Source organism: Abrus precatorius, unplaced genomic scaffold, assembly GCF_003935025.1.
Source record: "Abrus precatorius isolate BTA unplaced genomic scaffold, Abrus_2018 Scaffold5, whole genome shotgun sequence".
Taxonomy (NCBI): Eukaryota; Viridiplantae; Streptophyta; class Magnoliopsida; order Fabales; family Fabaceae; genus Abrus; species Abrus precatorius.
This window is the reverse complement of record NW_020874395.1, coordinates 11,043,113-11,059,730: the sequence shown is the minus strand read 5'-3', so window position 1 is coordinate 11,059,730 and position 16,618 is coordinate 11,043,113. Positions and strand designations below refer to the sequence as shown.

Sequence of the window (16,618 nt, the reverse complement as noted above, 5' to 3'; positions counted from 1 at the left end):
CAATTTCTAGATGATACTGTATTGTTCTTAGAATTGAATTCATTATTATTTTCCTTTCAATTCTTAGGTTATTTGAAAATGGCTTTTGGGTTAATGATTAACCTTACTAAAAGTGGTTTGGCGGGTGTTTATGTGGATGATCAGATTTTAACTACTACTTTTTTTGGCCAGTTATCAAATTCTCCTGTGGTCTCTTAATTATCTAGTAATTCATTTTGCTGGTAATATTCATTTCATTTTGCAAGTCTGTCATGAGAATGATTACTAGGTGGCCCAAGCTTTTTGGTATCTAATTCAGTGATCTCTATCTAGTATCCTGTTTTGCTGTCTATTTTTCTTATTCCAGTGGCAGTTGCTTAAATGATTGCAAAACTCATGAGTCATGAGGGATTTTCTTTGGTCAGAGGTTAATGGGTTTAATAGATTAGAGACCATCTTGTTTATTGGGGTATTTGCTATAGACTTAGAAAAGGAGATTTGGGACTTAGAAATTTGGATTGAAAAAACATTGTTTTCGCTCTTTCCTCTACAGCAGCTTATTTATAGCTTCAGGTTATCCAGAGTAATTTATGGTTTTTGGTCTAATGGGTGGGATGCCAAATCAGCAGTTGAAGATACACATCTAACCTCATAAATTCATATCTCAAGGTGACATGTTATGAGTACAAATCCTTAATTGATAAATATTAATATTTCAATTGTAACAAATAACTGTTTTCTGACAGCATTTGCTAGATAGATAGTTAGGATTCACCTGACTATATGATATACAATTGTTTTCTCTTTGAACTAATGGAGACCATTCTGATCTAAACAATTCTCTCTCTTCAGTCAAATTTTCCTAAAACTCAGTCTACCAAAATTCAACATTATGCTTCTTTTCCATCTCTTATTTCCTTGGGTTTGGTTGATGGCTGTGGTAATGTGACCTTTGGGTGGGTAATGTTCCTCTTTCTGATGCTATTCCAAGACTCTTTCATCTCTCTTCTTCACACAAAGATCCATTAATTCAGTTTAAAAAATTTTCCTAGATTTTCACTTTAGAAATGTGAATGATGGGGAGTCCCTATGTTGTTACTTGATTCAATTTATCTTTCCTCTAATCCAGATTGGATTTGGTCTCTTGATACATTGTCTTTATTTTCCTGCTAATCCTATTTTCTTTTTCATCATTTCCTTATTTTTCCTTTTAGACAAGTCTATTTTGAAATTAATTGCTCCCTCTAAGGAAAATCCTTTGTATGGACTTTGTTTTAAAATAGTATGAACAGAAATAATTTACTTCCAGTTTGATGTCCTCTAGCTGCATTATCTTCTGATTATTGTCTGAAACTGGAGCTCCTTTGTTTGGCATAGCTTGGCAGTTTTCCTTTTCTGGAATAACCTGTTTGGTGTTTTTGACGAAGATTGAGTTTGCTCCAAGAATCTCCAGCAGTTCCTCTGGGTTAATGGGCACATAATCTGATCTAAAATGTCCATAAAAGATGGCAAAAGACTTTACTTGTTTTACTTAACTGAGTTTCAGTGCAGAAGGATGTAAAGTTTAACAGTAATTCAGAATGTCCTTTCATTAAAAATAGCCAGGTGTACTGAACAAGAACAAGAACAACAACAACCAGGCCTTATCTCACTAGGTGAGGTAATCAACATGGATCACATGATGCCATTGAACTTGGTCAAAAACCAAATTTTCAAAAATCTAGTTAATCGAAAGGTCTCTTTAATAACTTTGTTTAAGGTTATTTTGGGTCTCCCTCGACCCTTTACTGGACAGAGAGTCATGCAATCCACTCTTTTTATTGGCGCATCCAAAGTTCTTTTTTGCACATGACCAAACCATCTTAAACACAATTCAAAACTTAATTCAATACAAAATAAATACAAAATAAGAATCCAATTGGATGTAAACAAGCTAAAACTCCAATTGATCCTAATCAGAAGCTTGGAAATAACTAGGAAAGTGCAACGGTTGAGACTTTGTGGTACCAAAGGTTAGTAGGAAGATTGATTTATCTATCTCATACATGTCCTGACATTGCATTTGCTGTGAGTTTGGTAAGTAAATTTATGCACTCTCCTTGTGAAGAACACCTCAATGCTGTCTGCAGAATTCTTAGATACTTGAAAAATGCTTCTGGTGAATGGCTATTTTCTAAGAAGACTGAACAACAAACAATTGAGATCTACTCTGATGCTGACTGGGCTGGCTTGGTTATAGACAGAAAGTCAACATTTAGGTATTGTACCTTTGTGTGGTGGAACTTTGTCACGTGGAGAAGCAAAAATCAAACTGTAGGTTGAAGGAGTAGTTTTGAAGCTAAATGTAGAGCCATGGAACAAGGAGTGTGTAAAATTGTGGTTGAAAACAATCCTTGAAGAATTGCAGCTTCCTCTGACTCTCCCTATGAAACTATATTGTGATAACCAGGCTGCCATAAGTATATCTCAGAACCTTGTCCAGCATGATTGGACCAAGCATGTGGAAATTGATAGACACCTTAGGAAAAAGTTGATGGAGTTATTTGCATGCCGTTTTTTTCCAACATCACAACAGTTGACATACCATTTTTACTAAAGGGTTGTTTAGACCTAACTTTGAGTTTCTTGTAAGTGTGCATGTTGGATATATATATATATATATGTTGGAGGGGAGTGATGAGATTGTGTAAGTACTTTATTTTAGAAAGTTAGGATAGATAAAATCAGGTTTGAATTTGTCTCTGATTCTGATTTGATCTTTTCCTTGTTTTCACTTATTTAATTTATTTTGTAATATGTTTGGGTGAGAGAATCTCTATAATTGATTCTGCCTCTGCCTATTTATTCTCACTATAATTCTTTAATTGAATAATGAAGAAAGAAATCATTCTCTTCTCCTAAACTAGAGAGATATTCAAATTCTAGAGTTCCCAACACATACAGTTAAACACTAAGTTTGGACTTTGAATGTATTTGAAGATATCTTGGTAATAAAATAGAGGCTGTTTAATACTCACACTTTGATTTGATAGAAAAAGTTAGCATGCTTGTTATGTGGAGGGTAACCAGATGCTGTATTGTTTGGACCAGTATATTGTAGAATTCAATTGGAGCAAACTGCCACTAGTAAAGAAAGAGTAGTGGCTAACAATGTTATCAATGGTGGAAGGTAGGTCATGGTGGACAGTCAAAAAACTGCCATAAAGTTATGGTTGATGCCATGGCGGAAGCATGGCAGTATTGAAATAATATAAACACGAAGACACAGAATAAAACCAAGAAAGGGAAAATGGTTTGAGAAAAAAAGAGGGAATGTCAAGGAAAGCTGAAATGAAGAGGTTTAGACAATAAATATAAGTCAAGGAAATAAACAAGTTTAAGCATCTAACTCAAAGTCTCTAAGGTAATAAAACATTGAAAACCAAATAAAATTAGAATTGAATGAGGAGAGATCTGTACAAAATAAATAAATAAATAAAAGAACAAAATAGCTGGAAAATAAAACCAATAAAAAAATAGAAAAGATGAGAACAAAAGAAGAAAGGGACAATGAGAGGACAACAACTTGCCAAAAAATAGCAAAACAAAGCGAAAATCAGAGCTTTTAGCCGAAAATACAAGACATAGGTAAAAGAACAGTGGTTTGCTAGAAACACCAGAAACTGGCCGGGAAACACCAGCAACTCGCTGGAAAGCCCCTAGAGAGCAGTGGGTTGATGAATTGCACAAGACTAAAAGGTTAGAGAAAAGGAGGTGCAAAAATGCGAGGAGGCCCCCAACCTGTTTTTTTAAACCCAAAAACCCCAAAATACCCCCCATAAATGGTTCTGCAACGTTAAAAATTTAGGAAATTTTTGGGTCGATGAAAAGCAATTTCCAGTTCCACTGCTAGTGTCTGCGATGGCTGCGACAATGAAATGCAACACAAACCTAGGTTTTAGGGTTTTTCTTTTTGCGGTTCATTCTGGACCAGGTTGGGTCAGAGGCCCAATTCACTTTTTTCCTTGAAATCCAACATTTCCCACCATGGCCGCAGTTTCTGCCATGGTCGGCAGATGAGTAAAAGCCACCATGGTCTATATCTGCCATTTTCCTTCATGGTTGTGGCAATTTGGGTGAAAACAGCCACTGACATCCACCATGGCGCTGCCATGACCACCATTTGACAACAGTGGTGGCTGGCTATTTGAATGGCACCAATTTTGATAGAATACTACAACAATAACAGTTAATTTATTTAGTAAATATTGAGCTAAGCTCATCCAGAGCATGAAGCTCCCACAAAATGTCTTACAAGAGACTGTGCTCTGAAGTTCAGAATATTACACGTACGAAATCTACCTCCCCACTTCCTAACTTGTATGTTGTATAACAATAACGCTTTAAAAACTGCCATATTGCCTAACAATAACAATAACTTCCTCACAGCAGTTATTGCACTCTGCATTCTGAAAGTTATTGTCATAATAATTGTCATACTCCTAACAAGACCGCCTCATGGAAGTTACAACACTCTTTCTGAAACTTACTGTCATAATAATCTGAAACTCCTAGCAACAACTGCCTCATGGCAGTTGTTCCACTCTACACCCACGCTTGACAGTAATGAAAAGTGAACTGGGTTCTCTGATCTGTAAGACTTTACGAATGACAGTGACTGACTTTTAGAATTTTGGGATGCTGGCCATCCAGATGAAACCTACAGCACTAGAAGAGGTGAAATCAAGTCCACTTTAATACCTGCTTGAGTTTAAGCTATGAAACTTTGGAGTTGATCAAGAATGCAACTATGAATTGCTTGATTTGGTTGCACTCAGCATACTGATATTTTAATGCATGAAAGATTAAATACAATTGTGATCGGTAATATCATTTGCTGTATTGCACTAATTGCATGACATCATTTCAAACAATTATTATGATACTCAGTATGTTGGCACCAAGTTCCAAGGTGCTAGATGTGCTGTGTTTACTGCTCTTGACATTTTCCCTCTGTTTAGGACCAAGTTTTGTGAGTTGAAAGCATTAGTGAAATTAATTTCCTAGTAACTGTGGAATGTTAAGCTCATACTTGACATGGTTGATGAACATAGAACTGCAAGAATTCATTCAGTTTTGTGTCCCTTTGAGATGGGTAAGACCACCACCACAAGGCAAGACTGTTGCAAGGTTTAAACCATGGGGCACTGCTCCAAAGTGTATCCAATCAGGGAGTGAGTTGGCATCTTGCTTGTGTTAGGGATTTAATGAAAGGAGTACTGCAAAGGTATCGGTGCATGAATTTCTGTAGGTGTTTCTATTTTGCTCTCAAGGGGGATAATGTTGATGTACTTTCAGTGGAGGTCGATGGAGCAAACAGCTGGCATAGGTTTCAGAGTTACAGATAGTTTAGATTGCAAAATAATCAGTGGGTAGCAACTATCAATATAAAGTAAAAATTTTGAAGTATTAATCCTAATTCAAAAGAATGAGTATCCCCTTATGTGTGCTGTAGAGAATTTGTTTGCTTTGCTGTTCTGTTAACTCAGGATATGACCAAACAAAAATGAATTATGAACATCACATACTGCATTGTTTAAATTTCCTTTTACAAAAGCCAAAATCTGGACCAAACAAGCACATGTTATTTTTATTATGGAATGACATTTTTCAATTAATGTTTGCTGGTTTATTGCAGGATATATCTGAAGCAACTGAATTTCATCCTCTAGTTTCATCCAGCGTTGATGTTGCTTTAAAGCATGAATTGTGCATATTTTCATTCAAGCTTGAGATTCACCAGATTTCTGCAACTCTATGTAGCAAGTATTATGTTCTGTTCTCTGTTCACATGCATTTTAGGAGAATCTTTTTGTCTATATGCTAAGGGAATGGTTTCTAGGTTGTCACCTTATTCATTTTAGAGTAATATTCAATTCAATAGTGCAGTACTGCACCATGTGCTATACTGTTTATGTTCTTTTATGTAATGTAGTTTGCCCAGCTGTTAGCCTATCTGCAGGCGGTTAGAATTGTTAGAATTCAGTTTGAACTCAGTCAGGAATCTGAGTGACCTCTCTAACCATAGATTTAAGATAAACTGCTAAGATGTTCATTCTGTTACAATTTTATAGTAATAAATCCTCCCTGTTTAATTTTCTATGCCCTACCCCATTTTCTTATTCTTTCTGTCAGTTTATTTGTGGTTCATGATTTCTATCAATTCACATTTTTTATACCATTGCAGTGACTTTTATTAAGGAAAAAAACTCAATTTTTAAGATGCTACTAAATCTCACATTTACTGATCTCTATCTCTTTGTACTGATTGTTATCTGCATTTTAAAATATAGCATGTATCCATATATTATTATTGTTTAGTAGTCAACTAATTATTATTATTATTTAGCCAACTTTCTCTTCGTTTTCTAGGATGCATCGGAAAGAATTTGCGGAAATAATTGTTGAAGGTGGAATTGTTGAGTCTAATATCTACAAGGAACGTGGAATTGTTATATCCAAATTTAAATCTGGGAAAATGGTTGATCCAAACAACAGGGAAATCATTCTGCATATTGGAGGGGTATGTATCATTCTTAGAATTTCTTCCTTATTGAACATGTAATGCAAATCAATTTTGGAGATTTTCTTTGCTCTCTTTTCCTTACTAGTTGTTATTCCAACTTTCTCCTGAATTCAACTGTCCCAATTTTAAATTGTCTTCTATATCCACTCAACCTCCATAACCTTCTCATTTTTGCATGGTAGTCAAAATCATGTGCTGTCTTATAAAATAGCACGGTTTTAAAATCTTGCGAACCAGCGAGATCGGGTGGGATTGCTATGCTAGACTGTGAAATTGGTAAGCATGGATGATCACCCCATGTTAAAAAACCCATTTTTTTACCCAATGACTCGCAACCCACTTTGTGACCTGGTTTGCTGTAAACCTATTGAAACCCTAAAATCGATTCAAAACTTGCTTTCCTAAAGGTTTCCTCTGCTCTGCGATTTTGTTCCACTTCAACAATCCTGTTTTGCTCCAGTGATAGTGCTCTGTTCTAGTGACCTCATTCTGCTTCGGCGACTGTGCTTTGCTTTGGTGACCTTGTCTGCTCTTATAACTTTGCTTTGCGCTGGCATCCTTGTCTGCTCTAGCATGTTCATACTGTAGCACGGCCTTGTTTTCTCTTTACTCTATTTGTATTCTTTATCTTTTGCTCTGCTGCTCTATGGGTGGGTTAGTTCTGCTCTGTTGCTCTGTCAGTGCTTGTGTTTGTGAGAGTTGTTTGGTGGTTGTTGTGCTTTTTATTTTGACATAATGACTTCAACTCCAAAGTAAATTGCAATTGGTAGTTCTAGTTCTAGTCAAGCTCCTTCTAAGCCAGTACCAAATAATGCACTAGGAAACAAGAGTGATGTAGCATGATAACATGGGATTGCAATTGAAGGTGCAAGAAGAATTCAATGCAAATATTGTCAAAAGTTAGTAAGCGGATGTGCTTATTTGCTGAAGTATCACTTGGAGCATGCAAATCTATTCTGGATGAGTTGAGGAAAGAAATGTAGGACAGACTTGTAAGTATGCAAGAAAAATTGAATAAAAAATAAAATTCTAGTGCTGACTATGGTGGTGTCTGGGCGATTGAGAGGAAGACTTTAGATACAAGTAGTGGAAATAAAAGAAAATCTAGTGAGAATGATGTGTCTAGAGGAGGAAATATTTTGTGGAAAAGGGTGCAACCACCCAAGCAACAATCAACATGTTCAACATGACTATACAAGAGGAGACATGCCAAGCAATTTGAAGGTTTTTTTATAATAATGCCATACCATTCAGTGTGGCAAGAAGTGGTGAATTTCATGTTTCGTGTGATTTAATTGCTAGTCATGATCCCATATTTAAACTACCGAACTTTCATCAGATTAGAGTAAAGTATTTAAAGAAAGAAATAAAGTTGACAAGGGAGAGGTTGGAAGAACATAAAGCTGAATAGAATACTCTTGAATACACATTAATGAGTGATGTGTGGACTGACAAGGAGAACAATATTGAATTTATTGGTAAATAGTCTTAAAAGAACATTCTTTTTGAAGTCCATGGATCAGATGCATCTCATAGAAAAAACAACTGATAAAATTTTTAAAATGTTTGATGTTTTGGAAGATATTGGTGAGAAAAATGTAGTCCAAGTTGTGACTAGTAATGCAACAAATTACAAAGCTATAGGGGAGATTTTGATGGAGAAAAGGAAATACTTGTATTGGACTATTTGTGTGACACATTGCATTGATTTGATGTTGGAGGATTTTGAGGAGATACTCATTCATGAAGAGACAATTGCAAAAGGTAAAAAAATTACAACTTACATTTATTTAAGGATGGGTCTTATTTCTTCATTGCAAAATTTAACCAAAGGCAAAGATTTGGTGAGGCTAAGTATTACTTCTAATGGTTGATTTAGATGAGGAAACTATGAGCTTTATTTATGAGGGAATGAATCAAGATAAAAAGAATATTCAAACTGTTTTCAATGGGGTTAAGAAAAGGTAACTATTATCAAATTAAATTAGTGGATATTTTGTGAATTGTGATTGTATTGCATATTGAATCTTGTTAATTAATTCAATTTATTTTCTTCTTTACGCTTTGCTCTTTATTAGTTTTGTACCTATATGGAATATCATAAATGAAAGATGGGACAAACAATTTCATAGGCTTTTGCATGCTGCAAGCTATTTTCTTCATGCTAAGAGTATGTTTGGAAGGGGGGTTTTAGAGGGGAAAAGAGAGAAAGTCATATTTTTTAATCTTAAATTATAATTATTATATATAACTTATGATAATAAATGCATGATTAATACATTAAATTTATGTGAATATATTAATTTTTATATTTTATTTTGAATAAATATTGATTTTAAATATATTTTTTTTAAAATATAAAATTTGTCTTCCTTTCTCCTTCCTCTCTAAAACTCTCCTTCCTAAACAACCCCTAAAAAACTTTATACTTCTAAATTTAAGGCTGATCTTGAAGTTAAGCGTAGGCTATATGATTATTTGTCAATTTGATTTACTTAGAAAGCAAGCTGGTAATTTTGGTCTTCACATGGCTAGAATCACTATTGATATGCGTTTGCCATCTAATTAGTGGGTGTCTTATGGAGATGAGGATCCTAAGCTTCAAAGATTTGCTATTCGAACATTAAAGTTGACATGTAGTTCTTTTGGGGGGTGAACGTAACTAGAGTGCCTTTGAGATAATTAGTAGAGATCTTTTTTTTCTAAATTTATATACTAGTCAACTATTTTTCTCTTAAATTATAATCTAATATATTATTATTTGTTTAGGTGTATATTAGAAAAAGAAATTGTTTGAAGCAAAATACAATAAATGATTTTGTACTTTATGGAAAACTCAAAATTGGCCAAAAAAAGGATAGCTAGGAGAGTGAAATATCTTGACATAAATGGAGATGATATTCCATTTGACAATGAGTAGATAGTGGAAAATAATGATAGACGAAACTTTGAAGTTTTGGGCCTAGAAGACAATTTGGAGGATGCTAATGCCCTAAATGAAAATGAGGACTTGGATTTAGACCAAGGTTCAAATCAAGATGTTGGTAATGTTCTTAATATAGACAATTTATATGTGAAAAAGATGATGAACCAAATGAAGATGAAACTGATTATGATATTTTTGATTATCAAAATATTTTAGATATGATAAAACAAATATAAAAAAATTGTACTTTGATTTAGATCATGTGTTTGTTTTAGATTCATCCTTTAAAATTTGTACTTTTCAAGTATTTTTTTATTTGCTTTGGATTATGTTTAAGGTTCTTTAATTTCTTTGTTTTCTTCCTATTTATACAATTTTATATGCATACATACAATTTTGTAGGATTTTACAATTAGTGTTCCGATCCTACGAGTTATGATCTTTGACCTCTTCTCCGATCCTATGTAGAATCTCAATTTTGACTATGAGGGATTAGATGTTGGCATTTTACTCCCAACATTTACAGCCAAAGAGGATTGTTAGTTTGATAGATGTTGGGTAGAGTTTTTCTTCAAGTTTTAATAATAGCCTCAGTCACAAATGTCATTTGAAACATTTTTCTGTTTCATCCACCTTGTTTGATTCCTAAGTGTACATCCCGTGGATACCTTATTATTATTATTATTATTATTATTATTATTATTGAGAATATTTGTATTTTCTTATTTACCTTATTTCCTTTTATATAGAAATCTAATTGATTATGTAAATAATGTAATTAGGATTCTGCTGTATTTACCTAGTCAATCCCTATAATCAAGGGATCCAGTTTTGTACAGATTTCTCTTATAAGAACCTCTGAATGACAAGAAAGAAAAGATAGTTTTTACCCTAATTATTTTTCTGTCTCAAGTTGGTATCAGAACTCACTTTCTATGGGCCTGATAAAATCATCTACAGTACTGCACAGTACTGCCGCGCCTAGTTGTCCCGACGTCCGGCCACCGTTTGGCCTGAGACTTCGGCACTAGCTCGAGAAGCTTCCGATCGGCTGTCCCACCGATCGCCGTCGTCTCTCGGTGTCCCACGCGCTGTCACGCACGCTTACCAGAAAACCAGACCGTCGGTGTGTGAAGGCCACGTGCCGTCCTACGCACTCCATTCGTCTCGCCGCTGGTCCCGTTCAGCTCGTCGGCACACCCTCTATCTGTTCTGGGTGTCCTTTTCCCTGTTGGTAAGCTGTGTTTAGTCTCCTCCGATTCTCACCAAGCTTAGTCATGGATTCTGACCCAACCAAGTCTTCTACCCCTGACAGCACTGAACCCTTAAACAAAAATCCTGTATCCTTTGTCTTCTCTGGAAATCCATCCATAACCTCAATCTCTGATGTGCCAGAACCTCCTAATCCCTTTTCACCTGCTATTCCTCGTCCCCTGGCTACATACCAACGTAGACCTCGTCCTGTTTTGCTAGAAGACGTAGTTTTGAAAGATTCAGGAAGCCCATCTCCTACGCCAATTGCTCTACCTACTCCGGATTCATCTGACACACCTGCTGATTTGCCAGTAGCCCTTCGCAAAGGTACACGTTCAACTCGAAATCCTCATCCCATTTATAATTTCTTGAGTTATCATCGTTTATCCTCTTCCCATTGTGCCTTCGTGTCTGCTATTTCCTTTGTTACTATTCCTAAAACAGTCCAGGAAGCACTTTCTCATCCAGGGTGGCGACAGGCTATGATTGATGAGATGCAGGCCTTAGAATCCAACCAGACCTGGACACTTGTTCCATCTCCTCTTGGGAAATCTATTGTTGGTTGTCGTTGGGTGTTTGCCATTAAGGTGGGTCCCGATGGACAAATTGATCAGCTTAAAGCCCGATTAGTCGCTAAAGGCTATACACAGACTTTCGGCCTTGATTATGGCGACACCTTCTCACTTGTTGCAAAAATGACTTCAGTTCGCCTCTTCTTATCCATGGCTGCCACACGTTGCTGGCCCCTCTACCAACTCGATATCAAAAATGCATTTCTCCATGGTGATTTAGCAGAAGAGATTTATATGGAGCAACCTCCCGGTTTTGTTGCTCAGGTGGAGTCCCAAGGATTTGTTTGCAAGTTATGTAAGGCTCTATATGGCCTTAAACAAAGTCCTCGAGCATGGTTTGGGAGATTTAGTACAGTTCTCCAACAGTTTGGGATGACTCGTAGTGAGGCAGACCATTCTGTGTTTTATAAACATTCTTCTACTAACCAGTGCATTTATCTTGTTGTCTATGTAGATGATATTGTTATCACAGGCAATGATCATGAGGGTATCATCTGACTCAAGCAATATTTGTTTCAACATTTTCAAACTAAGGACTTGGGTCGATTGCGATATTTCCTTGGGATTGAAGTAGCTCAATCAAAAACTGGGGTTGCCATATCTCAAAGAAAATATGCTCTTGATATTTTGAAGGAAACAGGAATGTTGGATTGTAAGCCAGTTGATACCCCTATGGATCCAAATGTCAAACTTATGCCGGATCAAGGGGAGTTGTATTCAAATCCAAATCAATACCGAAGACTATTCAGAAAATTGAATTATCTCACTATGACTAGGCCAGACATATCTTTTCCGGTCAGTGTTATAAGCCAATTTTTTAACTCCCCTCGTGATAGTCACTGGGATGCAGTGATTCGAATCCTGAGATACATCAAAGGTTCCCCTGGAAAAGGATTAGTCTATGAAAACAGAGAACATATTGATATTGTTGCATACACAGATGCGGATTGGGCTGGCTGCCCAAGTGATAGATGATCAACTTCAGGATATTGTGTATTGATTGGAGGCAACCTAATTGCTTGGAAGAGTAAAAAGCAGAATGTTGTTGCTAGATCAAGTGCTGAAGCTGAATATCGAGCAATGGCCAATACCTCGTGAACTTGTATGGCTAAAACAGCTTATTGCTGAGTTAAAGTTTTGTGAGGTAGGACCTATGAGACTTATTTGTGATAACCAGGCAGCCTTACATATTGCCTCTAATCCTGTCTTTCATGAACGGACCAAGCATATAGAGATTGATTGCCATTTCATTCGTCAAAAGGTTCTTTTTGGTGAGATTGTTACATCGTTTGTGAACTTTAATGATCAATTAGCTGACATGCTTACCAAGGCACTTCGAGGTCCAAGGATAACATACATTTGTAACAAGCTTGATGCATATGATATATATGCACCAGCTTGAGGGGGAGTGTTAAGAATATTTGTATTTCCATATTTACCTTCTTTCCTTTTATATAGAAATCTAGTTGATTATGTAAATAATGTAATTAGGATTCTGCTGTATTTACATAGTCAATCCCTATAATCAAGGGATCTAGTTTTGTACAGATTTCTCTTATAAGAACCTCTGAATGACAAGAAAGGAAAGATAGTTTTTACCCTAATTATTTTTCTGTCTCAAGTATTATCATAGATAGTGTTTTTTTTTCCATCATCATCATTATTATTATTATTACTTTTATTATTGTTATTAAGATTTTGTTAACCTTAGCCTTTAGAGCTGAATTTAACATCTACAAATAGAAATTTTTTATGAAAAAAAGTACAGTTATTATATTGAAGTTAAAAAAAATAGAAGAAATATTGTTTTTTTTTAAATAAAATTTTACTATTATTAGCTGCTTATTCTCAGCTTTAAGGGCTGAGATTAACAAAACTCTTATTATTATTATTTCTTCACTTCTATTGATACTGATAAGGTTATTCTTTGATTTGCAGCCCATTGTGAAAAGCAATATACAGGATGTTGTGGATCATTCATGCAGCATTCAAGTAAATTTTTCATCTCACAGAGATGTGGATATGTCAGTAAAGGTATTTGACTGCGTGTCACTGATAACAAGTTCTGCGTAGTGAGTTTCTAGCATTGATATGCTTATGTTGGCATGCGAAGTTAAAGCAGAAATGTCATGTTATATGACTTTTCTTTTCCAAATTTATGTTAACAGGGAATGCTTCAACCACTTAAAGTGACATTTGATGCAAACATTTTATCAAATCTGTTGGAGTTTTATGATGTCTTTACATCCTTCAAATTTCATAATGAAAGGGTATGCAATATTTTTATCGATGTCCTGTTTTTATTATTGTGCTCCCCTGCTTCCTGCTTCCTGCTTCCTGCTCCCTGCTCCTTGCTTTTAATATTGCTTTTCTGGCTGGCAATGATATTTCAATCTGACATGGGATTGTTTTATCTTCTTTTACCTTCGTAAGATGGGAAGTTGTTTGAGGAAACTGTATTGATTGTAGGTGCAGGACTCTATTTTTTTTTTAGCAAATTAGGCTTGCAATGCAATGTAGACTGATAAAATGCATAGGACCCACCGTCACATTAATTGCATGTGTAGTGCACTCTCTCAACCCTCTCCCTTAAGTTGTGTCATAAAAATCAATCAACCCAAATCTTATAAGTGCCTTTGTTAAGATGAGCTATTTGTTCTTTGGTGATGTCCATTGTATACTAGTCTGTTCTTTTTGAGCAAATAACAGCAAGCAGACTGGATATTTATTTACACTAAGAAATAATTACAACTTACATTTACAAGTCTATAAATAATGTTTCTACTCCTTAAGTACATGAATAATATTATCTATGGACATGAAATTGAAAATTACTTACTGCTATTTCTAACATTCCTCTCTAGCTGGAGCGTACAACTCAAATGCTCCAAGCTTTGAACACATAAACTGAATTTGAGGTCCCCTGAGGGACTTTGGCAAATTAGGCTTGCAATGCAATGTAGACTGATAAAATGCATAGGACCCACCGTCACATTAATTGCATGTGTAGTGCACTCTCTCAACCCTCTCCCTTAAGTTGTGTCCTAAAAATCAATCAACCCAAATATTATAAGTGCCTTTGTTAAGATGAGCTATTTGTTCTTTGGTGATTTGAACTAAAAGTCTCTATGGTGACTTCCTTAGAATGGACTTTCTCTTTGACTAGATGACAATCAAATTCTATATGCTCAGTTCTTTCTTGAAACAGGATTAGAAACTATACGCAGAGCTGCTTGATTATCTCAACATATCTTCCATTTATTGGTTATGTCCGTTCTCCTAACTTCAATTCTTGAAGTTCCTTAGTCCAAATTAACTTTAAAGTGGCTATATTCAGCTTTTGCACTAGACTGTGCAACATTTTACTTGTCACTTTCCTAAGATAATATTTCTGCCAACAAAGATACAATTCCATGGTTGGTATTTGAGTTTGCATAAGTGGCTTATATGAATTGCATGCCGACTTATATCAATTGGAGATCCTGCCAATCTGCATCACAATAACCAGCTTTTTGTATTTTAATGAGAATCTGTACCACTGCATCCCGATGATTGATATGGGATTGGGGAGATTGCATGAGTGCTTATTGTGAAAAAAAATATTTGATCTTGTAACAGTGATACTACACATGGATGATCTCAATATCCTACTCTTTTTCAGTCAGGACATGTGTGGAATTTCTGGATTCATCATTAACCCATGGAGTCTGTGGCGTTAATGACAGCTTCACTTTACTGCCTCCAAATCAAAATGATTCTATCGTGTGAGAAAAAGATATTGTTGCAAAGTAGAAGTGACATGAACTAAGGTAGTGGTAGGGTTATCTTCTCACGAATTTTGAAGAATGTTTGATGGTGGTATCGTCATTTAGGTTCACTCAGCTCTGATATCATATCACAAGAAAAAGAAAATGCAAGGAAGTGGGGGAAAGTAAAATTGGTAGCTGATGTGGGAATTGTAGAGCATTTATAGTAAAGCTGTTTTCTATTTTCGGTTAATGTTCAAGTGGCTTACAATATTTATACACGGCTACAAGCCTACAACAGTTGGTGGCAATTGTTATGATTGGAAGTTACTCTCTTAGAAGCTAACAGATTCTGTTACAAACTACTACTGATTCATTGACAAGATATTGAACTAGCTGAAAACATATGAACTAATCAAGTTAGGGTAACTTTGCATTCACAATGCTGTACAGTACCACTTATGTAGTAAATTTTTGCATTTTGGTTACATCAATAACAATTAAAGTTTATCACCCTAGTTGGGGTCGGCTACATGGTTTAAATGACCCCATTGCGCTCTATAAGATAGAACAGCATAGACATGGAGGGCTGTAGTCTATGAAAGAAGTGTCTATATTTTATCGATCTTATTGTAGTTCCCATCCAAGGATAATATATTCTTGTATTTGTATTTTGGTGCTAAAAGATGTTAAATATCTGTTGTTTCCGTCAAAGTGCAGGTTCTGTTGTCTCTGAATGGAATTGAAGATGACAATATTCGGCTCTTATCCAAAGCAGAGTAAGTTGTGCTTTCACAATTAACATTTTTTTTATGTCAAATGATCTCAAACAATAAAGGTAACTGTGGGTCTAATCTGCAGATATATATTTTTAAACCGTAAGAGCGTTATGTGGGATGTGACTATTGCTGATGTTTCTGTTAATTTTCCTTGGAGAAATGCAGCATCATTGTATAGCAACTTGGTAACTCCTCTTTATTCCTAACTATGTGTTTTATTTGTGTTCATTATGGTTTGATGACCTCAATGGACAAATTAACTTAACTCAAAATAAAGAGTTATGCCATGTATCTTTCATTATGAATCAGCTACTTTCCTTTGGAACAACCTTTTTGTGGTCCATGGCTAGCATTGGGTGTGTTCTTCAACTTCTGAGGCATTTTTTATTGGTTTGGTATAATGATTTGTCATAAAGGAGCCAAAATTGTAGGAATGTGTTGTTTATGCTGTAATTTAGTGTATTTTATTGGAGTGCAGAAAAAGGTTAACACACAACATTTAACACAGCATGCCAAACTCTCTTTAGATCAACCAAAGACAACCCCTAGAAAGACTATTTGCAGAACACTCCTAAAGTTGAGTGTAACAACTTATTCCAAATGAACTCTAGTGTCAACAATCAACCAACAAAAGTTCTAGCATTTCTTTCGACTTGATACACCAAAGAACTACAATATTAGAACAACCCATAGCCTTTAAGCATTTATATTGGTGCCAAATCCTCTAAAATCAGCAGCAAAAGTTCTTATGAACTGTGGGCAGACCCAATCTTTATGCAAAAAATGGATGAGAAACA

General features: G+C 35.4%; 1 protein-coding gene across 1 annotated transcript in view; it reads left to right on the top strand.

Annotated features, from left to right (window-relative positions):
- Positions 1 to 16,618, top strand: part of LOC113866515 — a 59,485-nt gene that overhangs the window by 12,728 nt on the left and 30,139 nt on the right. The window contains exons 15-20 of the mRNA XM_027501339.1: positions 5,657 to 5,784; positions 6,391 to 6,541; positions 13,235 to 13,330; positions 13,465 to 13,566; positions 15,763 to 15,821; positions 15,904 to 16,006. Coding sequence (XP_027357140.1) covers positions 5,657 to 5,784; positions 6,391 to 6,541; positions 13,235 to 13,330; positions 13,465 to 13,566; positions 15,763 to 15,821; positions 15,904 to 16,006 — 639 coding nt within the window. The remainder of the gene's footprint in view (positions 1 to 5,656; positions 5,785 to 6,390; positions 6,542 to 13,234; positions 13,331 to 13,464; positions 13,567 to 15,762; positions 15,822 to 15,903; positions 16,007 to 16,618) is intronic.